General features: G+C 39.2%; 1 protein-coding gene across 1 annotated transcript in view; it reads right to left on the bottom strand.

The window, feature by feature from the left end:
• Positions 1 to 26,903, bottom strand: part of RASGRF2 (Ras protein specific guanine nucleotide releasing factor 2) — a 107,116-nt gene that overhangs the window by 67,345 nt on the left and 12,868 nt on the right. The window contains exons 2-8 of the mRNA XM_032214424.1: positions 18,339 to 18,445; positions 14,113 to 14,260; positions 12,255 to 12,344; positions 6,639 to 6,892; positions 5,024 to 5,103; positions 4,304 to 4,497; positions 2,893 to 3,002 (exon numbers count right to left, since the gene is read on the bottom strand). Coding sequence (XP_032070315.1) covers positions 2,893 to 3,002; positions 4,304 to 4,497; positions 5,024 to 5,103; positions 6,639 to 6,892; positions 12,255 to 12,344; positions 14,113 to 14,260; positions 18,339 to 18,445 — 983 coding nt within the window. The remainder of the gene's footprint in view (positions 1 to 2,892; positions 3,003 to 4,303; positions 4,498 to 5,023; positions 5,104 to 6,638; positions 6,893 to 12,254; positions 12,345 to 14,112; positions 14,261 to 18,338; positions 18,446 to 26,903) is intronic.

The raw sequence follows: 26,903 nt of genomic DNA on the forward strand, positions 1-26,903 counted from the left end.
TCCTCCATACTAGTATGCTGAATAGTTAATTGCCTCTTCCCTTAGCAATTGCTGTTCCTGTTTTTCAAGCTATTTTACTCTGAAACATCCCTTAACAAATTCCTCCAACTGAGGAACAATTTAAAACACATTTTTCATTTATTATGCCAACATGGGAGGAGGGGTTTCTCTCATTAAACAGCCCCAACCAATAAGAATAGTTTGGGTCAGATGTCTGTTGCCCTTGCTGGATAAGATTGCAATTCACCTGGGTAAATGGAAATATTTCTTTAGATTCTTATGCTCTCCAGAACATGCTTTAAGCTGTGGGGAATTTGAGGGCTGGATTTCCTTTGGGGAGAGATGGATAGACAGATCACGGGTATCAGAGAGCAAAAAATATATGACAGGAGTCATAAGGAAGTTCTTCAGAACCTTCAGCCTTGACCCTGGACCAAACTGCTAATGATCAATCAATCAATCAATCAATCAATCTCTCTCCCTCCTCCCGCCTTCCCCAATAAATTGTTGAGAATGATAATATAAAGACTATACAGAATGGCTTTGACAGAGACTGGGAAGATCTGTTACCAAGGCAGCAAACAGATACGTATGGTTTAAGCCCATACAAAGATAAAGATTTATGAAAATGCCTAAAGCAATTGTCCTCCCTCCAACTCACATGAAGATAAAAGAGGGAGAAGAGGATACACATTCAGAAACTTGCTAGTTTCTATTACTATATTTATTCTAATAAAAATAATTCTACACTGCATCTGTTTCTTGATCTGATCTATATTGTAGGGCTGATGTACAAGAATTAGTTGGCATTTCTGAAACTGGAGCGTTTTTAGTGTCCACATTTAGGGGCAGGACAGTTTGGAAAAAATTAGTTCATGAACTGTTTTGCAACTATGGACACATCCCAGCAATGTTAAGTTTAAATCAAACATTAGATTTTGTGTTCAAAGCATTTGGCTTGTTATTTGAAAAAAAGATGACATTCTAATTTTGTCATGGCCTGAGGCAGCATGACCAGGTACTTTTTGGATCCAGATGGATTCCAGTAGGCACTTATTAGTTTTTTCAGCAATCTGGCAGATAGTTCCATTAAGTGCTACTTTTAAATCTGGAATTCAGGGCAACCAGGGTCATACCTGTGATGTTCTCAGCAGCCTCTTACTATTTGGCACTTTTGTGGAGCTCTTAGTTTTACTGGAAAGGTTCCCGGAGATGAAATGGCAAGATAAAGGCCTAGCATTCCAGTGGAAGAAGGTTCCAAATATATCTCATATACCCGTAAGAGCTCACATTCAACTCTACACGTTGGCAGTAAAAGCATCAGAGCTTTAGTAATTGCTGCTCTTACTGCATTGATGGGATATACCCTCGTGGTCTACTTTAAAGTTACCCACTTCTAGTTGGGGAAAAATAGATAAAACTATCTGTCCCCCTGACCGTTGTTCAACCTTCATCATGTGTCCATCTTTCTGTTTGGGGGTAAAGTAGCAATAGCAATAGCAGTTAGACTTATATACCGCTTCATAGGGCTTCCAGCCCTCTCTAAGCGGTTTACAGAGTCAGCATATCGCCCCCAACAACAATCCGGGTCCTCATTTTACCCACCTCGGAAGGATGGAAGCTGAGTCAACCCTGAGATTTGAACCACTGAACTGCTGAACTAGCAGTCAGCTGAAGTGGCCTGCAGTACTGCACTCTACCCACTGCGCCACCTCGGCTCTAAGGAAGTGGGATGTCAGTTGCAACATATCCCAGAAAAAGCAAAATGTTTGAACCCCTTTCAGTTTGATTAGACCTGGGCACAGGATGAAACTTGCACTGATCCAACTTGTAGAGCTTTTTGTCATGGCCTAGATAGTAATGCAGCTCTCTCGTTACTTTTTTCTTGGTGGTATACAATACCCTCTATAATGGTATACCTCTAGGCTATCTACAAGTTTCAGAGAAAATTATTTGCCACATTTCTCCTCCATCCTAAGTGAGCCATTCCAGACAGGAACAAAAGAGAGGTCAAAACAGTAGGTGTTCTGTTATGGTATCCCCCTGCTTTTCATAATTTATCTGAAATTGCCAGGAGAGAACATCCATTTGTCAGGATGAAGTATCTTAAGTATATTGAAGACACTAAATTATACAGTTCCAGGTAAAGATGGAGATATTGACCTGTGTGAATATGGATGTGATAAAATAAATTTAATTGAACGCTGGAAGGCTAAGTTATTTTTTTTTCCAAAAACTATCTGATTTTAATTATTAGAGATTGTAGGGTGGATTACTACAATGTTTTTTGCATGTGACATGAGCTTTTAGGGACTACTTGGAAACTACAGTATTATTGGGTAAAAACCATATAACTATATTTCAGTAGGTCTATAAGCCTGCATTGGTTAGGTACATTTCAAATGCTAATTTAATGTATCAAGCCTCCATGACTTGGCTCCTAAGTATGTCCAGAACTGCCTCTTTGGAGAAAACCCAATCTGTCCTATAAATTAATCCCATAAACTAATATTGAAATGTCCTCCATTTTGAGATATTTAAGGGAATGGCAACAGCATTTCTCCACTGCAGGTCTTTCACTTTCAAATATTCTCCTCCCAGAAGGTTAGTTAGTATATTCTCCAATGGAGAGTTATTAAGAGTGCTGTTTTGTAGAATCTTTAACCTGGAATAGTCTCTAATGGGTTCAACACCAATGAGATTTTTTTACACACACATATATATACACACAGTATCTCAATGTTGAATATGTTTTGATTGTTGTGTCTTTATAGGTATTACTTTGAGATGCTAGTCTTTTGGAAGATGGCATTATAAAAACATAAATATACCTGATTTTACATTTTAAACTTCTGTTCTACATTTATATATGAGAGCAAAAAGCAGTCAAACCTTGAAAGTTCTTCCAGTTTAGATTTAGCAAACTCAAGGCTTTTCCTTTCCACATGTTCATGTGGCGTGTGAGCTAGAAGTTCATGAAGGGTGATAATATATCTAGGAATCTAAGGGATTGAAAATATAGGTCAGCAATGCATATTAAATGTATAATTAATTATGACATGGTATGTTTACCATCTTGGATCTCCTTACAATATCATCAATACAATCTAAAAAAAATAGCATTTCCTATTTCAAAAATCAGTCACAGAATTATGCCGCCTGCAGGGCTCATTGAGTCTACTGAATCCTTGGTTCAGTACAGGAGTCTTCAGAGTCCCCAAAATTACTTAAAATAGATATACCAATTCAGTGAGAGTAATATGAACATAGCGTGCATCTGTTTCTGATGATAGCTAAATCTTAAATTGAATCAGTTTTTTTTCTCCCCGAAAGTCATCCAAAGTGAAACAGATTAATCTTTAATCTTTGACCTGGCTTCAGATATGTGTAGAGTATCAGGGCAGCTATTAAAGCTCTAATAAGCTGCTTTAGGGGAGTTGCTGCTTTCATTAACTATTCTGAGGGCAGCTGTCACATAGGAAAAATAAAGGTTGCTTCGCTTAAATTGCTGGGGTGGGGGGAAGGAAAGCTATTCCCCAATGAAATTGTAGTGACAGGTTTTCTTGACAGGGATGAACTCCCTCCATCCCAGCTGTTTTTACCAAAATGAACCTTTATTTTTCTCCTCCTAAGTGATTATTTGACAGCTGCCACTGTTAGTCTTAAAGCCTGCGCTAGGACTTTGGCAGCAGATTTTTCATGAACTAATAACAGTAGCTGCCATATAATTATTTGAAGTAGAATCATCTGTAGCTGCAGAAACCTACAGCAAGTTCTAAATGCACGCTGCAATGGGCATAGTACATCAGCAGAAGTATTTTGAAACCTTTTCATCTAACTACGATGCTATCCAGGACCAGTGTGCCTATTTCTCTTATTTGAGCCTAACAATCCTTTTTAACCAGAGTGCCATGGCATCAACAGCATATGCAGTTTTCATTCTCTAAGAGGATTGCATACTAGTTGTGCTTTAGTATCATTCCTGCAGCGTCATTATGCCATTTGGGTATCCTCCCAAATATTTTAATTTTCATAGATGAAAACTGAATATAATATAAAAATACATCACTGCAAAATTATGAATGGAAAATAATAAACAACAAAATACTAATGCCTATGTAATTCTGACCAATACAAAAGATTATAATACAGAATCTTTCTCTATTGAATGAAATCAAAAGACTCATTCTATAGCAATTTTCTTCAGTTTAGCCACTCTTTCTAACAACATTATTTGGGAAAGATTAATTGAGAGCAAAAATCATGAGGATAATGATAAAAATGATGCAAGCAATAAAATTACCTGAAACATAGGGTAGGTAAGAAATGTTTCAAGCATTCTGCCCTCACATGCAGTGTTGGATTCGTATTGCTTTAAGAGTTTGTCAAAATCTCTGTTCTGCTTGCAGTTTGCCAGCACCTGTAGGCTATACTGGTGATTTCTAACAAATTCTTGATATATATTCAGCATTGGTAAAAGAATATCAAATAAATCAGCTATAAAGACAAAAAATTGATTTTTGCAGTCATTCCTTTTTCTTCACAGAAATAAAAAGTCTAAACCACATTAACTCCATTTGTAGCATTGTGTAATTACAAGTATTTAAAAGGAAGGCATCTTTATTAAAGTTTCCCCTAATACTGCTGCAATTTGTCTGCTCAGGTCTTCATTAAGAACATTAAATAATTGATACAATTTTATCTACATTAATAAATTTAAACTGAAGGCTATTTGCAAGTACATCTCATACAAGGACAGAACTTCAAATGATAAAAATATCACATTTGTCTTATTTCTGCCTGCTATATAGTTATTCAAAAAATGAAATACAGTGCAGCTTCCTAACATTGTTATCCTTTTGAACAAACAATACACAGGTAGATATTGCAAGTTTCTAAATTTATACAACAGGGCAAATAAAAAATAAAGCAATTTATTGTAAGAAAATTAAAAAAAAACTTAACTTTTAAATAAAAAATGTAATGCTAATCTTTAAGCACAGAAACCAACACACAAAGTTACCTAAAATTAATGTAGGCCAGTTTGCTATTCTTGCTTTTAATCCTTGATGAAATATTTCATGAAGGAACATTATAGTTTCACTGGAGGGAAATAAGAGTTGACAAAATAAAACAAAAAATTAAAAATCTCTGTGTAAAATATATTATTTGAAATTATCAGTACATATCATAATACGACTATTAAAACAGGCTATCTGAATAAGCATTGCCACTTCGTGCAGTGATTAGAACTTTAAAAATAAATAAAACTACAGAGCAGCATTTTTCATAATTTTGAAATAATAAACAATATTTTTATTTAGCTATATTTATTTAAATAATTTATACCTTGGAAGTTTACAAAAGAAAATGATGAACTACATCAATCATAAACAGAAACAACGAGAGTTTTAGTTCCAGCACAAAATGAAGATGATTATCAAGTAGCATCTGAAGCTCTTTTAATAGTGACGGGCAGAATATCCCCAAATTGGGCATTCTGTGACAATTTTGGACCCACTAAATTCTAAGTCAATTTGATCACTTGAATGTTGCCACATCAATGATCAATGATGCACATCAGCTACACAAAACATCCCCAACCTAAGGTATCTAAAAAGCTGAAAGTGAAACTAAAAAGCCTAGATTTGCTAGGCTGAGAAGCCCAGCAGGAATACACCTTCTTGCACCTTCTATCCAGTTGTGGGTTACGGCGGATACACCCTGGTATGGGTGTACCAGTGTCTGCTGGGAGCACCAGGTACCGTTCCGTTCCGGTGCTCCAGAGGACACACTCGTCCATTCTCCTTACCTATATTTGACCAAACCAGGCCACTTGCACAAGGGCACGGAGGGTATGGTACCTGCACGACATTCTGTCAAGCAGCTGGAGCGTCACAGGCAATGGGTGCACATGCGCGCATAGCATGCATGCATGTTGTAGATGCCCAGACCCATTGCAGCGTCCCGGTTGTGACAGGATCCGGAACCCACCACTGCTTCTATCCTAACTGATATGATTGGCAAGGATATCAAAGAGTCCATAGATACACCATTTGACTTTGATTCAATCATTTGGGATTACCTGTCCACTAGCAATAGCAATAGCAGTTAGACTTATATACCGCTTCATAGGGCTTTCAGCCCTCTCTAAGCAGTTTACAGAGTCAGCATATCGCCCCCACAGTCTGGGTCCTCATTTCACCCACCTTGGAAGGATGGAAGGCTGAGTCAACCTTGAGCCGGTGAGATTAGAACCGCTGAGCTGCAGATAACAGTCAGCTGAAGTGGCCTGAGTACTGCACCCTAACCACTGCACCACCTCGGCTCTAATTTTATAATATCCAAGGCCATATGTTATTCAATTTAATTTTGAAAGTATCAACATAAATCAGTTTTCCATATCATCCCAATGAAGCTACCACAATTAGGGGTGGAGAAACTGGAATTCATCTAATCTTTCCCTGCCACCAAAAAAAGAAAGGAAATGAGAGCTTTCAATTTCAATCTTCTAAAAATCAAATGCAATCATGTACTACGCATTCTACAGATTTTTAACACCATAAATCAAAACAGATTAGAAAACAATTTCATGCAATCATATTGGAATGGATTTTTTAAAATGTATCCAATAATACCTGTTGAGGAAGATGCTGCTAACATCATCATGACTAATAGGTGGTTTCTTTGAACTTGCAGCCATTCTTAAGGGCCTTAGAAAACAATTCACAAGGATATAAAGTTGATGCACATATTCAGATTCTGCCTCAACCATATTGAAAACTATCTGGTTTCTTTTTCGCATACTTTCTGCATGTGGAGAACAAATATAATCTTGGACAATTGTCTTCCATTTTCTTCTACACAACCAACCACGCATAAAACTCTGTACCTAAAAAGTGAATTTTGAAAAAATCATTTTTTATTATGTTCACAGACCAGCATTACAAATAAAAGCATTAAAAACAACAAAAATAGCAAAAAATAAAGACAGAATAATATATTGTGATTAGTAGTGGATTAACAGTTAAAGTTTGCCTAATTTTATATACAGTATAATAGAATTTGGCCACCTTCAGAAAAACTACTTCATAGTGATCTGATTAAAAAAACATTTTAATGGTCTTTGAAATGCATATACAGTATATATATAATATATATGTAGGTCTTTGGTTATTCAGGTTTTCTCCCGTGTAAAATTTGAAGTTTGGCGATGTTTTGATGAAGTCTCATTCGTCATCTTCAGGCTAGTTTACTCGGCTTCGTGCTTCTAGGAGCAATGTGAGATCGCAGCTGTTTCTTCCTTTTAACTGCCAGTGGGGGTGTGAGTTGATTGGGTGGGAGCTTAGCTGTGCTCTGATTGGATGGAGGTGTGTTCTGATTGGTTGGGGGTTTGTGCTCGGCTTAGTCTGAGTTGCCGGGGGATTTGAGCTGGTGAGCTGTGTTGCTGTTATTTGGCTTCGTGTTTGTGGCCGTGCCAGCTCTTCATGGTGAGTGTCAGTCTGCTTCATGTATGGATTGGAGAGGTTTGAAGTGGCTAATGATGCAGCTGCGGTCTGGCTTCTGGTCCTTGGTCATGCCTCATCGTCCGTGTGAGTTTGAGTCTGCTTTCTGCGTGGATGTATGGTGGTGACATCCTATGTAGCTCTCGTGAGTGTGGGTCTGGTGTCATTCCTCATCTTAGGGACTCGTTTGTCAATAAGGGCGGGTTTCCAAATAGCTGGTAGGCGGGAGGTATCGTCTCCTTTGTTCATGCTGTGTGGGCGTTTTTCTATCTTGATGGCTTCTCTGATTATTCTGTTGTTAAAGTGTTCAGCTTTGGTGATAGTTCTGGTCTTTTTAAAGTCAATTTCATATCCTGTGGCTTTAAGGTGTTGAACCAGGGAAGAAGTTGGTTCCTCTTTTCTGACTGCGTTCTTTCAAAAGGATTCAACTTTGCAGTTGCCCTCAAATACATCCCCAATGAAACCATTTTATGCGGAGTTGAAACCAGCCTGACCAAAATCAACCCCGACAACGCTAATAGAATCAGACTTGAAATCACTAACATCCTCTGCACCAGCATGCCATCCAAAAGCAACTTACCCAAAGAAGAACAGACAGCATTACTTAACCTGAAAGAAGACACTGGCATAATAATCCTACCAGAAGACAAGGGCAATGCCACGGTGGTTATGAACAAATCTGACTACCAAACCAAATTAACCAACCTATTCCAAGACTCCACATACAAACCCCTAAATATAGACCCCACCACCTACCTGGAAAAAGCCACTAGATCCAAAATAAAAGCCTCCCCATCAGCGAAGAGATCCAGCAAAGAATCATTCCCAGAGAGAAATCATCCAGATGCCCTAAGCTCTATGGTCTCCCCAAGATACACAAAGAAGGAACTCCACTTAGACCCATAGTCAGCTCCATAGGCTCACCTCTACAAAATCTAGCCAAATTTCTCGTCAAACAACTACAGCCCTATGCAGAATCCATCACCTCACATATAAAAAACTCATTCCAGTTCATAGAGATCATAAAGAAACAAAAAACAAAACTTACAGCCCAGTGACCTACTCATGAGCTTCGATGTCATATCCCTCTTCACCCAAGTGCCAATCAAAGAAGCCTTGACAGCTATCCAAAAGAAATATAACCCACCCAAACACATCCTAGATCTGACCAACCACTGCCTATCCAACACATACTTCATTTATAATGGACAAAAATACAAACAGATAGAAGGAGCACCCATGGGATCATCCCTCTCACCTGTCATTACCAACCTCCACATGGAAAACTTTGAAACCCAAGCTCTAGAAAAATCTGATCACAAACCCAAACTCTGGCTGAGATACATACACGATACTTTCATAATCTAGCCACATGGGAAAGAAAAACTGGACAACTTCCTAACACACCTCAACAGCCTACACCCCAAAATACAGTTCACCATGGAAACAGAAGTGAACAACCAACTTCCCTTCCTGGATGTCTTAATCTACAGGAAATCTAATGGCTCCCTAGGACACACCATCTACCAGAAGAAAACACACACTAACCGCTATCTGCACGCACTCTCACACCACCACCTAGCCCAGATCAACTCCGTAGCCAAGACACTCATCTCCAGAACAAAACGCTTAGCTGACAAACAACACCTAAAAACCGAACTACACACTCTCACCAACATACTGATATCCAATGGATTCCAAAGAAATAAGATTACCAACCTAATCCAAAAAGAAACCCGTACCAAAATCCAAGACAGAGAACAAGAAAATGGAAAAGCCCTCCTCCCATACATAAAAGGCACTACAGACAGAATCAGCAAAATCCTCCACAAACACAACATCAAGACAGCATTCTGCACAAACCGAAAAATATCCATCATCCTAAGAAACCTCAAAGACAAATTGAGTTAGAAAATCAAGGAGTATATGAAATCCCATGCACCACCTGCCCCACCACATACATCCGACAAACCAACAGAAGAATAAGTGCATGCATTGAAGAACATAAGAATGCAGTCAAAAAAGAGGAACCAACTTCTTCCCTGGTCCAACACCTTAAAGCCACAGGACATGAAATTGACTTTAAAAAGATCGGAACTATCGCCAAAGCTGAACACTTTAACAACAGAATAATCAGAGAAGCCATCGAGATAGAAAAACGCCCACACAGCATGAACAAAGGAGACGATACCTCCCGCCTACCAGCCATTTGGAAACCCACCCTTATTGACAAATGAGTCCCTAACACAAGGAATGACACCAGACCCACACTCACGAGAGCCACACAGGATGTCCACACAGAAAGCAGACTCAAACTCACACGGACAATGAGGCATGACCAAGGACCAGAAACCAGACCGCAGCTGCATCATTAGCCACTTCAAACCCCTCCAATCCATACATGAAGCAGACTGATATTCACCATGAAGAGCTGGCACAGCCACAAACACAAAGCCAAACAACAGCAATGCAGCTCACCAGCTCAAATTCCCTGGCAACTCAAACTAAGCTGAGCACAAACCCCCAACCCATCAGAACACAGCGAAGCTCCCACCCAAACAACTCACACCCCCACTGGCAGTTAAAAGGAAGAAACAGCTGCGATCTCACATTGCTCCTAGAAGTACGAAGCCGAGTAAACCAGCCTGAAGATGACGAATGAGACTTCGTTGAAACGTCGGCAAGACACTTTACGCGGGAAAAAACCCGAATAACCAAAGACCTACATACAAACACCCCCAAAAATCTCAGAAAATAAATATATATATATATACTATATATTATAGTATATACTATACTAGTCTCCCTTTATTTATTTATCAGCACAAATGTAACACAAATGTAACAAAGGCAACAGTAAAAATAATGGTTTTCTATCTGGATGGTCTCTTGTGATGAGCCGATAGACAGAGAAAGGAAGCAGTATGCTTCTTCCCATATTTGGGCATACCAGGGGTTGTGACACAATACATACCTATTTCCCTGGCTTAGCTGATAAAGGAGGAGAACCTGCGGCCTAGTGGCTAATACAGCTGCCTAATATGTAATACAGCCCAGGTTTGAATCCCAGCAAGGGTATGGCTAGCTGATGAGAGCTAAATAGCTTGAAATAGATCTATACTAGTCTCCCTTTATTTATTTATCAGCACAAATGCAGTATGTATGTATGTATGTATGTATGTATGTATTGTGTCACAACCCCTGGTATGCCCAAATATGGGAAGAAGCATACTGCTTCCTTTCTCTGTCTATCGGCTCATCACAAGAGACCATCCAGACAGAAAGCCAATATTTTTACTCTTGCCTTTGTTACATTTGTGTTGTATTTGAGCTGATAGTCTCCCTTTATTTATCAGCTCAAATAAATATATTAATATATCAGTGTCTCAAGAAAGGAAAGGAAACATGCCTGCAATTAGTAAATATAAAGTGGCAATTACTCTTTTACTTCTTATCTTAGAGCATGGTTAGAAAGAATAGTTTAGCTGATCTTAGAATATTTGGCATTGTAGATTGGCTCAGAAAACAGAGACTATGCAGGGGAATTAGGATGCTTGGTTTGATTTAAGTACAGCAAAAATATATTTATGAGAGTCACATCTGAATAACAGAATTAAATTCAGGAAATTCAAGTAGCCATTCTTCACATTTGTTTTGGAGGATATGTAATGGAACATGACGGAAAGTGAACACAGAAGTAAACCAAAACTTATTAAAACAATCATGCCTACTTCTGGGGTAAAGATGCATCTATTTTAATAAGTTTATATGCATTTTAGAACACTTGAACAGTCAATCCAAAACTATGCTTAGGCTTCTACTTAATGCCTTCTATTTTTACCAACATCTCCCATTTAAAATCAATTGGAAGGGAAACATTCCCCTAGGTCTATACAATAAATTGTATTGATTTAAATGGAAATTAACTGTAGAGGAACTAATGTGGCATAATAGTTAAGTTGTTGGATTTCAACCAAAAAAACTCAGATTCAACATCCTAGTGTTTAGTTGTTGACTTTGGATAAGTAGTTATCTTTATGCCAACCTACTTCCCAAGGATGTTGGACACTTTAGGAATAAAATGAGGAGTGAATTGATTCATGCATGCTACCCTGAGTTCCCATAGAAGACAATTGGCAAACCTAATGTCATTATTCACGATTAAGCAGTTTTAAATAGTCAAACAAAGTGGTAATATATTTTCTATCCAATGCATGTGTCAAAAGACCACCAATATATAACCCTAATGTAAAATGCAAAAGGAAAAAAATCCTGCTAATAATAGCACCTATTGTTTGAAATATCATTATCATCCATAAATGTAAGTTTATAAGTACTTTGATAACAATGCACTGTTGGCTATATAAACTTTTAAATTTCTCTTCCCTTTTTTCTCTTTTCCTTCTTCTAGTATCAGAATAGCAACTATTAAGGATGTTCCCTTATAAGATGTTCAAACTTCATTTTTGTAGTGATACCTTACATTCAAAAGCTTAAAAATGCAATAGTTAGATTTTTTTTCTTTGGAATTGGTTTCACAGAGTACTTTGATACATGAATTTTAAGCCACATGGATCTTATTAACATCACTGCCTCTTTCATCAAACAGTTCATAAAGATAATTAGTTGTTCTGGAACACTTACTAAATGTTATGCTGCACGATCAAATGAAAATATATTTTCTTTAATTGAAATAAAAAATAGGAAATGATGTTATCACTTCTCTATCTAAATGGAGTGGGAAAGTACCTTTTTAATCTTTTTAATATCTGGATCTTCTTCTTCTTGATTGCCTTGATATGGTCTCATTCGTTCTTTTGTTTTGTTGAGAGCTACAATCTAGTAAAAACAACAAACAAAAATGTAAAATCTTAAAAAGTTTTCAACAGATTTCACAAATATAACATGAAATGTTGAAGATGTAATTTCAAGCCACTGGAACTTTACTTACTTACTTACTTACTTACTTACTTACTTACTTACTTACTTAATTTTTGTCCTTTTTATGTAGTGTATATTGTGGTGGTGCCCCTTTGAGAGCTGTATGCAACAAAATCTCATTCAAATGCATGCTGATTAGTGTACATTTAAAGTGATAATAAAGTTAAAGTTAGAATAAGTCTAAGTGTGGTTTTATAAACTTTCAATTTCTGAAAAAGAACTATATAAAATAACACTCAGGTAGGCAAAGGGATATCTTTTGTGTTCCATTAGCTGCCAAGATATAATGATCCATAGTAAAATATTTCAATTATATTATTCCCATGAGAATTATTTCAGGTTAAGGCCACATAATATGCATTATACAAAACATATACTTTCCAACACCTGTTTGATCTGAAAGTCATAAGTTTTCTCAGTACTTTTCTCAGCTGTCAGGATCTGGATTGGTGCTCAATCCCGATAAGACCGAGTGGCTTTGGATGTTACCCCTGAAGGACAGTTCAGACAGTCTGTCCTTGATCCTGGTGGGTGAAGATTTACACCCCTCAGAGAGGGCTCGCAATTTGGGGGTCCTCCTGGATTCACAGCTGACACTGGAACACCATCTGTCAGCTGTCACTAGGGGGGCCTTTGCCCAGGTTTGCCTGGTACACCAATTGCGGCCCTACTTGGACTGGGGGGCACTTCAAACGGTCACTCACGCCCTTGTCACCTCAAGGCTCGATTATTGCAATGTGCTCTACATGGGGCTACCCTTGAAAAGCGTTCAGAGACTACAGCTAGTCCAGAATGCAGCCGCGCGAGCCATTTTGGGTGTACCGAGATACACCCATATCACACCTGTCCTCCGCGAGCTACACTGGCTGCCAATTGGTCTCCGGACGCAATTCAAGGTGTTGGTTATCACCTTTAAAGCCCTACCTGGCTCCGGACCAGCATATCTGCGAGACCGCCTACTGCCACATACCTCCCAATGGCCGATAAGATCCCACAGGGTGGGCCTCCTTCGGATGCTGTCAGCCAGACAATGTCGGCTGTCGGGCCCCTGGAGGAGAGCCTTCTCTGTGGCTGCTCCGACCCTGTGGAACCAGCTACCCCCCAGAAGTCCGGACCTTACCCACTCTCATGGCCTTCAGAAAAGCTGTTAAAACCTGGCTGTTCCGGCAGGCCTGGGGCTGTTGACCTTATTGCTAAGGTCCAGCCCCGATTAGAAATGTATGCCTGTTGGTAAATTTTTAAATTATTCTTTTATTTTGCTTTTCTTTTTTCTTTCTTTGTAAGCCACCCGGAGTCCTCCAGGATTGGGCGGCCTAGAAATTTAACAAACAAACAAACAAATAAATAAATACTTGAATCTAAAAAAGCAGGATTGTTATTAAAGCAAATTGTCATAGATAGATTTTTTGTTTGCTTTTAGCTTGCCCAGTTAGAATAACAAGCAAGGCAATCATTCCAAATAACATTCAAAAACATCTTGCAAGACTAATAAAAATGATTAATACACTTGACAAAATAGAAATGTAATAATGTTCATATTCAAAGATATTACTTCTAGCCAAAGTTTTAGTATACTTAATGAAACATTTGCCAATAATTAAAAAGGAAGGCAGACTGTAAATTAGACAACAGTAGCAGCACAATAAGAATGACTTTTGAAATATACCTCTGATTTAAGTCTTTCAATTTCTGTGTCTTGATCTTCAAGCTGATGACGTAGCTGATTTGCAGATATCTTTTCTGTCTCTACAATTTGAACTAGATGGATATATTTTTGCATCAATACTTCCCTCTCAATCAGGATATCTGAATAGCTATATGTTGAAAAAAATAATGAAAATGTTTATGTTAAAAATTATGTAGGCAACATATTTAAGCAAAGTTTGAAATACTAGATTCCATTATTCTTAGCAAATAAATTAGTTGGTGTATTTCCACACATTTTTATGTTTTACAACTTAAGTATAAATATGACACGGAATATTTAAATATGCAGAGCTGGGAAAACAGCTTTATTGGTAATATTAATGTTAAGATATTCTTATGTTTATCAAAACAGAATTTATTCTATTAGGTGGTTTTTGACCAATAAACTTCCTATTATTTTTTATAAACTCTACAGTTTATAAAAAATAATAGGAAGTTTACACTCTCAGGCATTCTACAATGGTTTCCCTGGTATAGAACCTTTATTTAATTTGGGGACATATAAAGGAAAAAGTTTTTAATAAATTCATTGTTACTTTCAATAAATATTGCAACATAATGTGCTATGGAATACGTGCTTTATTTAACTGATATTACACAATAGACCAGTGATGGGCAACCTTTTTGGCGTGGTGTGTCAAAAATCGGCAAAAAATCGAGCATAACTTGCGTTGTGTGTCACTTCAACAAAAACATAATTTTGCGCAATTTATAGTTTAAACTACAAAAATGTATAATTGCAATATATAATTGTATTTAATAAACCAAAAACAAATTATTTAACATACCTGCTTAGTAACTTCTTTGTTCATCAGTCGATTTCGTATGTTGCCCTTGATATTTTTGAACTTGTTTGGGGTGCCGTGAACCAGGGCTGTGGAGTCGGCTGCTTCCAGCTCCACGTCCTCATCAACATGCCGCTCCAGCCCGCCCCTGCTATGAATATTCCTAGTGACGCGAGGGCGAAGAATATGAATATTCATAGCGGGGGCGGGCCGGAGCGGCATGTTGATGAGGACGTGGAGCTGGAAGCAGCAGACTCCACAGCCCTGCCGTGAACTGAGATAAGTGTGGTGCGGTCGTAACCGACAGTCCCAGGAGTAGACTCTCTGTGCCGGCCTGACTGGAGAGAGGCACGCACTGTTCCCGCACTCCTCTCCTGCGGGTCCTCCCTCGCCGCGCTGATGACGTGTGTGCGCACGGCACGCACGCCTTACCAGCAGCCCCTGCACTCAGAAAGGGGCGGCGGCGATACAGTAAGTGAGTGTGGGCGGGGGAGATCACACGTCCCCCCCCCCGTTCCTCCAGCACAGATTCTTTCATCCTCGGCGGCCGTGCAGGAGCCGAGGATGAATCGCATGAAATCCTGTGCGTGTCACCCCAAATGGCTATGCGTGTCAGCACTGACACGCGTGTCATAGGTTCGCCATCACTGCAATAGACGTATCAAAGGTCCTGTTGTAAGATGTTGGCTTAAAAAAAAACCTGATTTTTCTTTGGTCATAGCAATTTGACCATGTATTTGCCTCAAGGCATAACACTAAAACTATGCAATGGAAATGCTTTGTTTGGCTTTTGGACAATCATGAATATAAAAAATAACCTGTAGTATTGAGTGATGCCACCTTCCAAAGGGAAATTTTATTCCCAATTCCTATAGACTGATCTGATAATAAAAGGTTTGCTCTACTTCTTCTAGTTATAAAGTAGATTTTCCTGTGCCATGAAGGAAATGCTTTCTTTTGGCCTTGTACTCTGAGCACTTGGAAAAGCAATAGCCGTGTTCTCAGGTCCTGAGACAATAGTTAAGCAAAAGAGCCTTCTGGTAGTTCTTTACAAGCAAGAAGCTACACAGCCTAGATAGCCACAAAGTGACAGGAGAAATAGGGGAAAGAAATGCCAGGAAAAGAGTCTGGCAGCCTATTCTAAAACCAGTCATTCAGGAAAAGGGCAGCCTTCGGATCAGAAGAAAAAGTGAACCAGCCAAGGAGAGGGCAATACATTCAGTGGCAGGTAGACCTATATTCCCTGTTTTTTTGAGGTGGGTGACAACAGAAGCAATCTTCTGACAACCAACTAGAGAGACAGACCAGAAAGAACAGCACTCAAATAACTAATTCTTTATCAAGAACACAGTTTTTGAGTCTCCTTCTACTCCATCAGCTGAATATCAATGATCTCTGAAGGGTAAGATTTGTCAACTCATGTAATCTATAGGAGTCCCAGCCAGTTCCCTCTTCAATGAATGCTTTTACTAAAGCAGAATTGCATGTACTTTCAACTATGCGGAGATGAGGTGCCTTCCTTTTTACAGGAAAGCAGCTATTTTCACTTCCAGATGCCCATTCTGTGAAGCCTATTTATCCTGTCAATTCAGAAGCAGAAAGTGAGACCAATGGAGTAAAGAAAAGGCTACAGCTCCTACAGTCTTCAGCCTAAGTAACCTGGAAGGCCTCCTATTTTCTTTGGGAAAATAAGATAGAAGCCATATTCCATAGGGCTGCATCAGGAAAGCAATATCTCTCAGTTAATAACATTATGCACTTCGCATTTTGTCATGAATTGGATACACCTAAATTCCTATAGCTGTGATTACAATAGCAAACAGAAGAATGCTCTTTTAATTTATACCATATGTTTTATTTTATTCCAAGAAAAATATACCTTTTGTAAAACCTTATAAAGAAAAGCAATAAGTTACAATAAGAAATGAGAATAATGGATTGTAGCCAGACATATGTCTGAGAGTTCAGAGAAATATTTAGAACAGCCAGCATTAAAAGTTAACAAGATTTTCAAGTGGGTGATTACTTAAAGTTTCACAGGAAAAACTACAAGTGTGTCTTCTCTGGTCAACTCCTTCACTAAAAATGTAATGTTGAAATAAGAAATTCCCTCTCAATCTTCTCACACTATCTGAAAAACCATAAATTCTGAAATTCAGCATTAGCAAATAATTTATCCAATTTATAGACAGGTGCAATCCTAAAGGACTTTTGATGGCAGATAAAAATACACAAAATATATACCATCAAATAAAAGTAAAACACAAATTGCAAAATATATAGCAAAGCCAATTTACAAATCCAACCAAATGCCCTCCAGAAGGGCTCTGTTTCCAGCTGCTTCTCTGATATCCAGTGTAAGAGCCTTCTCTTAACTCCTTACGAACGGAACAAAGCAACTTCTTCCAGTTAGATCAGATTTTTATCATGGTGCCACTGAGGCTGAGATCAAACTATAAGTAAGAGTGTATTTTAGAGAGTGTTATCAGGGTGGATTGGTAACTTGTTTTTCAAAATATCTGGAATGTTAATGGATAAAAAAGATACCTTAAGGCAGGGGTGTCAAACTCGATTTCATTGAGGACTGCATTAGGGTTGTGTTTGACCTTGGGAGAGGGGCAGGGGGCATGGCTGGCTGGCGTGGCCAGCTCGATGTCACTCAAAAACCTGCTCCAGCCCTCTGCCAGTGAAAATAGCCCCACAGGTCATATCTAAGCACCCTGCAGGCCGCACTGGGCCAGCGGGCCTTGAGTTTGACACTCCTGCCTTAAGGCATCCATTTTGTCCTTTTCTCAATGAGAAGATCCACCCACAAGGAAGGAGAAATTATTTCTATATTTTAAGAGGTGGAAAATTCCAGGGGTAATAGGGAGGAACTACAAAATGAACGCTGCAAGGTCATATATGGTCCAGAAGTTACCTTCTCTTGTTTTATTTGTTTGTTTTATTTTCCACCCTTTTCATGGTTCAAGGTGACTCAATACCATTAAAAAATGGTCTACGTACATGAGTTCAACAATGGCTCTTCATGTTATTTTACTGTTACAATATAAAAATGACTCAAGCTGCTGCTCCTATCTCAGAAGGTATGACTACCCAAAAGACAAAATATATGAATCACGCTGGGTTAATACTGCAGACCTGAGTATCAGGTATAGTGAACAAATGTGACAAAACAAGGTAAAGGTGGCATTGGAGAGTTATGAATGAATTAGAAATAAACATTTTTAAGAATATTGGCCTGAACTTTTCTTTTTCTGCATTATAAGCGAAAGAGGCACAGAAGGAGTTGGTAATGGTGAAGAAATCCCCAGGAGAGAGGAAGAAAAGGAAAGAAGGAAGGAAGACATTGTCCCTTAGCCAAACCAACTTATTAGTAACTAGTGTTGGAATTTCATACCTGGCTTGCTGAATAGCCTCCACCCACTCTTCTCCATCTGCTTCTTCCTCACAACGGAGCTCAAGCGGCTTCTGCCCTTCATGGCCAAAGAGGACTGTGAAATAATACTGTAAATAGTTTTTAAAAGGTTTAAATGTAGTAATGTAATGTCAATATAAAAATACAATAAAATTAAAATGTAAATATTAACCAAAAAGTATAATCAGTACATTCAATGAACCTCTGCTTTATCACAATTCATAGAGCTTTCTCTTGGTGAAAAAGATTTCTGAATTGAACAGATCCTCTACTCAGGAAAAGAATTTGGCTTCAGAAACATATTTTAGAACACTCTCCCTGTATCTGTTCTAAATACATTATGTTGCTGTTCTTAGGCTTCAGCAATAAAATTACCACAATGCTGCAGTCACTTATATGTCATCATCAGGGGTGGATTGCTGCCGGCATTACTGCCAGTTCGGTAAGCGCACCAGACGTGCATACCACACATGTGCGCAGTTGCCCATAAATAGGTCTGCTCATGCACAGAATATTAAAAAATAGGGGGGGAACATGCCGTGCCGACTGGGCTAGGAGGCGTGGCAGGTCTGGGTCACTGCCAGTTCCGGCAACCCTGGCCAGCAAACAACTACTGGTTCGGCCATCTATAACATATAAAATAGGGAATAGTGACTCCTGGTTTTCTACTTGTGCTGTCCCTTTTGTTGTATAGCAAACCTTGCAAAAAGACTAAATTGGCGAACCTTAAAATTTTAATAGGTTGATAGCTTTTGACTTACAAATTGGGCTTGGTATTGATAAAACACAAACAACAGCAATGGCAATATATAGCACTTACTTATATACCGCTTCATAGTATCTGGTAACCAGTGACATGCGGTGAGGTTTATGGCTGGTGAGGCAAGCAGGCAAAAGCTGCCCTATGTCTGCCAGTGGCGGGGCTTCAGGGGGGCTTTCTGAAAGCCCCCCCTCGAAGCCCCGCCGCGGCTTTCCAAAAGCCCCGGCGAAGCCCCGAAGCCCCGGCGCCAGCCTGGTGGCTTCCTACTGGACTCCCATCTACAAACTGACGCCGATCCACCCGACCTTCTCACACCCCCTGGCTGCTGCAGCTGTCCTGCGGCATCAATCCATAGCACTGGGCTGAACTGCTGCCTGCCCGGAGCCCTGGCGCAGCTTTCCGAAAGCCACGGCGAAGCCCCAAAACTGCTCGCTGCCACCGCACCCCCTCACCTCACCCCCCCCGCCTCCTCCGATGAACAATCCTCCACTTTCTTCAGCTCAGATGGAGCCGGGACACCCAAGCTGCTGGCGGCAGCGGGGCCACCTGAGCGCCCATGATCCCCCCTCTGCAGCCAGCCAGCCCAGCCAGCCCATTCCTCCCCCAGCGTGGCGAGCTCCAGCAGGTGCGAGGGGACTGGCAAAAGAAAGAAAATGCCAGCCTGCCAGCAGAGGCAGGTAAAAGACCCGCCTCTGCTGGCAGGCTGCCCCTTTCTTCTCAAACAAGCTGCCCTCCCTGCTTTCCCCCTTTCCTCTCTTCTCAAACAAACTCTGTCTCAAATTGAGAGAGAACTTGTTTGAGTGAAGTAAAGAAACAAACACACACACATACACATACAGAAATTACTTACAATAAAAAATTACTTACAAATTAAAATAATTTTGAATTCCTCCCCCCCTCCCTCCAACCCACATACCTTTTCCAGCTGTTTCACAGAGGATTTCAATTCTGCTCTTGTCTGCCATGATGAAAATATAAAAATGTAAAAAGAAAAAGGCAAGAGCTGCTGAAGCCAGGCTGGGTTAGCTGCTGCCAGAGTCCCCAATGGATGACTCTGCTTAACTGTTTAAAAAAAAGCCTCTTAAAAAAGTGTCCTCTACAGGAGGAGGCGAGAGAACCACGTGCCTCCTCTACATAAGGAATTTTTTGGCTTTTAACCCTTGCTTAACTCTGCTCAAGTGATCATAAAGATAGATTAAATGAGGCACATGGTTTTCTTGCCTCCTCCTGCCTCTTTTTTTAGAGGCTTTTTTAAACAGTTTTAAACAGTTAAGCACTAAGCAGAATCATCCACTGTGACTCTGGCAGCAACTATCTCAGCCTTTTTCCTTTTATTTATTTTTTTCTTTTCATGATGACAGTGGTGATGCCCTGCCTCCCCTGCTTCCCCTGACTGCACGTCCCTGCTGGTAACCAACAGGAGACAAAAATCTTGACAAAATGAATGCGACAAACATAGTATGTCCCCGTAAAACATGTAACAAAACTAAAATATGGTTTAGCTGATACAACAGAATATCCTTTCTTTATATAGCATCTTATTAAACCACTCTCCACAAGCAAATAGCAGTATACTAAAGCAGGCTCTTAAGAAGGTTATAGTATTTAGCTTATCAAATGGTTAACCAGCTTCAAATTAATATGCAAATTCCAAAACCTAAAGCCACCAGATTTCTTATATCTACATTTCTATAACCAGAATTTGTTTTCTGGTCACTCTTGCTGCTTTCCATTACATCTACGAAAAGAGCCATGACAAAATCTCAAATGACAAAATCCCAAAGCCCCAAAATAAGCTCCAATGAAGATTGTCATCACACGGAGGGGGGGAGCATGGCCAACACAGGAGGTGGTGAGTGCATGGGTGCAGACAGTATACAGCAGCAACCACAGCCTGTGCAGCGCAGGTGAGTCCCAGCTCTGCGAGCATCAGCAGGACCCTCCAAGCAGATTTCAATCCATCCCACCATCTCTTGGCTTGACTGTGGCCCTGAGGGCAGAGAAGGCCACGTGGCACATCGGGATCACCTGCCCTCCCTCTGTGCCTTTGCCTGCTGCTGGTGCCACTGCACATCAGAATCACCTGCCCCCATTAAATCAGGTATCAATTTGTCCCACCATCTGTCGGCTTGCCCATGTTTCCCCAAAACTAAGCCCTAATGCATCATTTGGGACCAAAAAATATGTAAGTCCGGGTCTTATTTCTGGAGAAACATAAAGCAGTTTATGTTCTAAATGGACGCTTTTGTTCATAATCAAAAAGCACCCCAACTCAGAGACAAGCTTGGATACATAAATAAGATATCAGTGTTCCACGTAATGTACCCATAACTTACATATATACTGATAATTTGCAATTGATTATTTTAAAAGGAAATCTGCAGATAAAGCAATCATTAAAGCCATCCATGTGACACAGCTTGTTTGTTGTTGCTATGTATTTAATTTGGTAGCTAGCAAAGGTTAAGATATCTCAGTAACAACTTAACATGCCATCTTTGAAATCTAGTCTTAAATGTATGGACTTGTCGTTCACTTGAGCTAAAAATGACTAGAGCTGTAAGAAGTATAACAGGTGTGCTGATTACAGTTTGGAGAAAAATATTATACTAGTTCGTTTACAGTTCTCAGCTCATTGGCTTACTTAAGAACATCTACTGCTAGGAAAATCTTGTTACAAATCTCAAGATTAGTAAATAATCTATTTTTTCATCTCAAGATTAGTAAGTAATCTATTTTTTTTAATGAAATAAATTTGAAAACTGGGAATCCAAAAATGTCAAATCATATTTCATATACATGTATCTTGTTAATTATCTGCTTTCCGATAATAATAATTCTGCACAAGAACATAGTTTTCCTAGATATACCTTCTGTTGCCTAGGAGCTTTTGCATGACCCAGCACCCTGCTGACACTGCTCTCATGTTCCTACTCTGGGCAAGCTGTGCATAAGAGCAAGGATTCTTGGTTTGGTTTTATGGTGAAGTCATATACTTGGTATATATATGAGCATGGCTATATGAAATCTCAGGTCCTGATCAAAAACTCTACAACAAAGCAAAGGAAGAAACCTGCTACATTTAATGGATTTTATCCATGAATTTACCCTGTATTACAAATTAGTTACCACATGTTAGATATACACTAATTCTGAAAAATGGTCCTAGGTAATCCTCATTTAGTTATCTATCACAGTTGAGACAGCATCTCATTTGTTAAGTGAAGCTGTCACATCTTTAACTTCAGTAAGGTACTTGACAAAGTAGACAATAGCCTACTTTTGGAGAAGATTGAAAAAAACATGGGATAAACAGTATCAATATAAGATGCATTCAAAATTGGCTGACCAACTGTACTCAGTATTTAGTCATCAATTAAACTATATTTATATATTTATGGAGAGAAGCATGCAGTAGAGTATCTCAAGGTCCTGTCTTAGGTCTAGTACTCTTCAACATTTTCATGGGGCTGCCCTTGAAAAGCATCTGGAAGTTTCATTTGGTGCAAAAGGCAGCAGCCTGAATGATTTTGTGTATACCTCGGGGTGCACATGTATCACCTCTCCTGCGGGAGATGCACTAGTGGCTCTAGAGATTTACTTCTGGGTGCAATTTAAAGTGCTGGGCTTTAAAGCCCTTTATGGCTTGGGACCAGGTTATCTGCGGGACCGACTCTTGCAGGTCACATCTACTCATCCCACTAGAGCGTGGACACAAGGAATGTTGCAGGTCCTATCCCCTAGAAAGATACACCTGGTGGGACCCAGAAGAAGGCCCTTCTCCGTGGTGGGTCCCTCTCTATGGAACTTCATTCTCTCAGACATTAGAATAGTTTTCACTTGAACGCTCGTCTCGAAGGTATTAAAGATCTGGTTCTGCCAGCAGGCCTGGGGAACCCAGAGCGGGATGAAGTTCATTAAATGGCTTGTGTGGTGTGTTGTCACGGGGTGGGGTGGGTGGGAGTCTATTATATTATTTTATTAGATTAATTTCTTCTATTACTTTTATTTTTTATATATGATGTTTTTATATTCCTGTAAGCTTCCTTGAGTCGCCTTGTGCAAATAGGCGGCAATAAAAGTTTTCTAAAGAATAAATGTTTTTTTTTAATATATTAATTAGCATTCACCTGGGAAAACAATATATGTATGTATGTATGTATGTATGTATGTATGTATGTCTGTCTGTCTGTCTGTCTGTCTGTCTGTCTTAGGTCTTTTAATGCACTTTTTAAAAATAATGTCTTGTTTATTTTGTTTTGTTTTGTTTTACTTTTTTTAAATAAAAAAATGGAAAAAAAGAATGTGGAGTGCTTGAGGTTTGAGGGTAAAGGAGTACTTCATAGTGCAATCCCAAGAAAACAATACAGCAGTTTTAAAAAGATGCTTTAAAAATGCTTTGTATAGGCTTTTAAATACAAAACATTCTACAACCTTATATTTTTACTAGCTTTAATACACATTATGGCTGTTATATACATTATACTATCAGATTTATGCTTGAAAAATTTTGCTCCAGCAAAATATATGCACGGAGAAATCTGATTACATGTTCAATCCCTTTTAATGGAACCAATTTGAAGCAATATTTTAAAAAATAGAGTTTCTATTTCCTCAACATTTCAGTCTAAGGAAAAGATAGAACATTTCTGTGCAGGGACTGAATGCTACCCTGACTTCACAATCATCCAACCTCAGGCATTTCTAGGAAGCATCACCTATACTAAGCCCAAAGGAAAAGCTGACAAACACACTAGGTAGTTGCATATTACTGTGAAAAGACAACTCAAACCCAGCTGCATCTAAATTTCCCCCATTCTTCTGTTCTCTAGGGTAAAAATATTCCCAGGTAGGAGGAGCTGAATGTCTGCACACTACTGTACCTTTCAAATTGCTTCAAGAAAGGACTTCACTTCAATTGCTCACTATTCTATGGTTCCCCTTCAAAAGAAATGATTTCTGGTAGGACAAAAAATACAGAAGATTATTGGGGTAATACAGATGATTGTTAATTAAAGGTTATCTATATCCTTTGGGAGGGACACAGTGGCTCAGTGGCTAAGACGCTGAGCTTGTGGATCAGAAAGGTCAGCAGTTCAGTGGTTTGAATCCCTAGAGCTGCATAATGGAGTGAGCTCCCATTACTTGTCTCAGCTTCTGCCAACCTACATGTTCGAAACATGTAAAAATGCAAGTAGAAAAATAGGAACCACTTTTGGTGGGAAGGTAACAGTATTCTGTTCGGCGTTAGGTCATGATGGTCACATGACCACAGAGATTTCTTCGGACAGCGTGGGCTCTTCGGCTTGAAACGGAGATAAGCACTGCCCCCTACAGTCAGGAACGACTACATATATGTGTGAGGGGAACATTTACCTTTACATTTATATCCTTTGTAAAACATCTTGAAAGAGACAGCCACTGAGAAATAAAAGCCTAATTTTGGAGGGTTTAGTTAATTGAGTCTCAACTGAATCTTGAGTGAAGACAAGTCTTCACTCAAGATTAACTTCCTAGATCTTGCAATGTTTTTAAAATTAATACAATGAAATAATTGTCTATATTTTGCACTTAATATTACCATTAAATATTCAATGTTTTTCTACCCCTTTGGTCAATGGATCTCTTTGTTTTTCTACCCCTCTGGGTCAATAACTCTTGATGAGGGGTGAGATTTATTGTATGTAAACTTTCCCTAACTAGACATCCCTTCTGGTTCTGAGATGACATGGTTCAGAAAGCACATCTGAAAGTTTTATTTTGTTCAATAAGGGTATTCCCTGTTGAAATAATGAAAAAATAAGAACTGATACATTAAAGTTCTTACTGGAACTCAGCGCATTCTATGACAGAAGTTATCTGAGAGGAAAAAATTGAAAGTATGTCCCTACCAATAGTAGCCACTTTTCCTTATCTAAATTATACTGCTTTTAGTATACACTTCATCTTATGATCTATTACTTTAAAATGTGCAATTAAGTCAACTGAAACGTTTTGGGAAGGCTTCCAAAATGTTACTCCCAGCAAATTGTTTTTGGACTGTGTTAACTATATTACAATCATTTTTTCCATTTAAAGGCTAAGTTTCCCACCATACCCCACCCTATCTATATCCTTCCTGCTCTGGACCATTTAAAAGTAATCTTACAATTACGGTTACGGTTTTAATGTATGAATACAAAAATGGCACAACACCCTATTTCTGCAGTCTAAGAACATGAGTAGAAAGAAAAATACAACTAAGTTCAGAAGCATTTATTTCCCAGAAAATTATGGGACTGCAGTCGAAATGCCATGTGTTCTATGCACTCATTACCTTTTATTTGCACATTAAGTTGTTGTCAGAAGCAGCTGATTAAATAACTATTGCAGTCTGGAGATAGTTAGCAATCTTAGATAGAATCATATGAAACAGAATTTAAAAATCTTGCATTTTATTCAGTTTGGTATTTTAAAAGTAGAAAAGAAAATTCAAGCTGCATATCAATTTAGAATTCTCTTATTGGCAAAGTTGATTAGGTTTTGCCTTCCAGTCACATCACCCAGATTTTAAATCACTTCCATGTAAAGGGGATCACATAAATAAGGGCATACATTTTAATATTTTACATTCCTTTGAGTATTATTTGTTTTTTAATTCTAAAACCACCAAAGTTTTCAATGACTCTGAGTGGGATACATATTTAAAACCAAAGAAACCCCAGGGCAACAAAAAAAGAAGGCAGTCATCCCCAAAGAACAGACATAAAACTCCTCAGAAATGAGAGACTAGATGTGGTGGAATCTCCAGATAGACTAAAGGGAAGTGTTAAAAAGGAGGCGAGCTAGATGCCTTGCATTGCAAATGAAGTTCAGGCTTGACTTCCCCCTGAATCTGAATCTGATTGTTCCCAAGGAAATTCAGTGAGTCTGGTGAGATTCTTGTAACGTAGGTTACTAACAATAAAGTTGCCACAGTCTTTCAGAGGAATGTTGATAAGCACCGACCTTATCTTCCTTGAAAGGCTATCAGAGACCTAATTGCCAAATGCAGAGCAAGGCCAAACTTAGCACAGTCAAACACAACTTTGCAAAGCGTGAAGCTTCCTGCAAAGGCTTATGTCCCGTTTGCTCCTTTTTATGTCTTATGGGAAGGGCCAATCATCTCCAAGCCTTACTCCCGAGTCGACCCTGTTTTCTTAATTGTTCTTGCCTTCTGGCAGCTCTGCATATGCGCACACTGGGAACAGACTCCCTCTGTTCTTCTGCCTCACTGATGTCAGACTCCTGATGCTCTGGAAGCAGCAAATAATTACCCTTGCCCTGCTCTCTGCCTCCGACACAGAGTCATTGTCCAAGCCTTCCCCAGACTCCAGGACTGACCCATGTTCCTCCCCAACCTCCTCACTGTCTGACTCTGCTGCCAGTTCCGCAGATCGGTGGCAGATCACAACAAATTCTTGTTGATTGTGCCTGACGCTATATGAAAATCCAGTTCAGCAATGACAGGAATTGGCACATAAGACAGACACCTGCTTTTTGAACAGGAGCTGAGAGTCCAACAAAACTTCCAAATTGGGCATCAGTATCATCCAGGGATGTGCAACCCCATTCAGAACTTGAAGTGTAAAACCCTGGTTTTGAAAAATCCAAATCCTGATAGCCAGTTGGTCTGACCTTAAGTCTATGCCTCCCATTCAGTTCCCTTTAGCTTCCAAGGACAGAAATCTGATAGCATCACTTTGTCAATCAGGGATATACCACTACCAGCATCTTGATGGTACCTGACTCCATGCCAATGCATAACT

The sequence above is a fragment of the Thamnophis elegans genome, chromosome 3 (assembly GCF_009769535.1).
Source record: "Thamnophis elegans isolate rThaEle1 chromosome 3, rThaEle1.pri, whole genome shotgun sequence".
Lineage (NCBI taxonomy): Eukaryota > Metazoa > Chordata > Lepidosauria > Squamata > Colubridae > Thamnophis > Thamnophis elegans.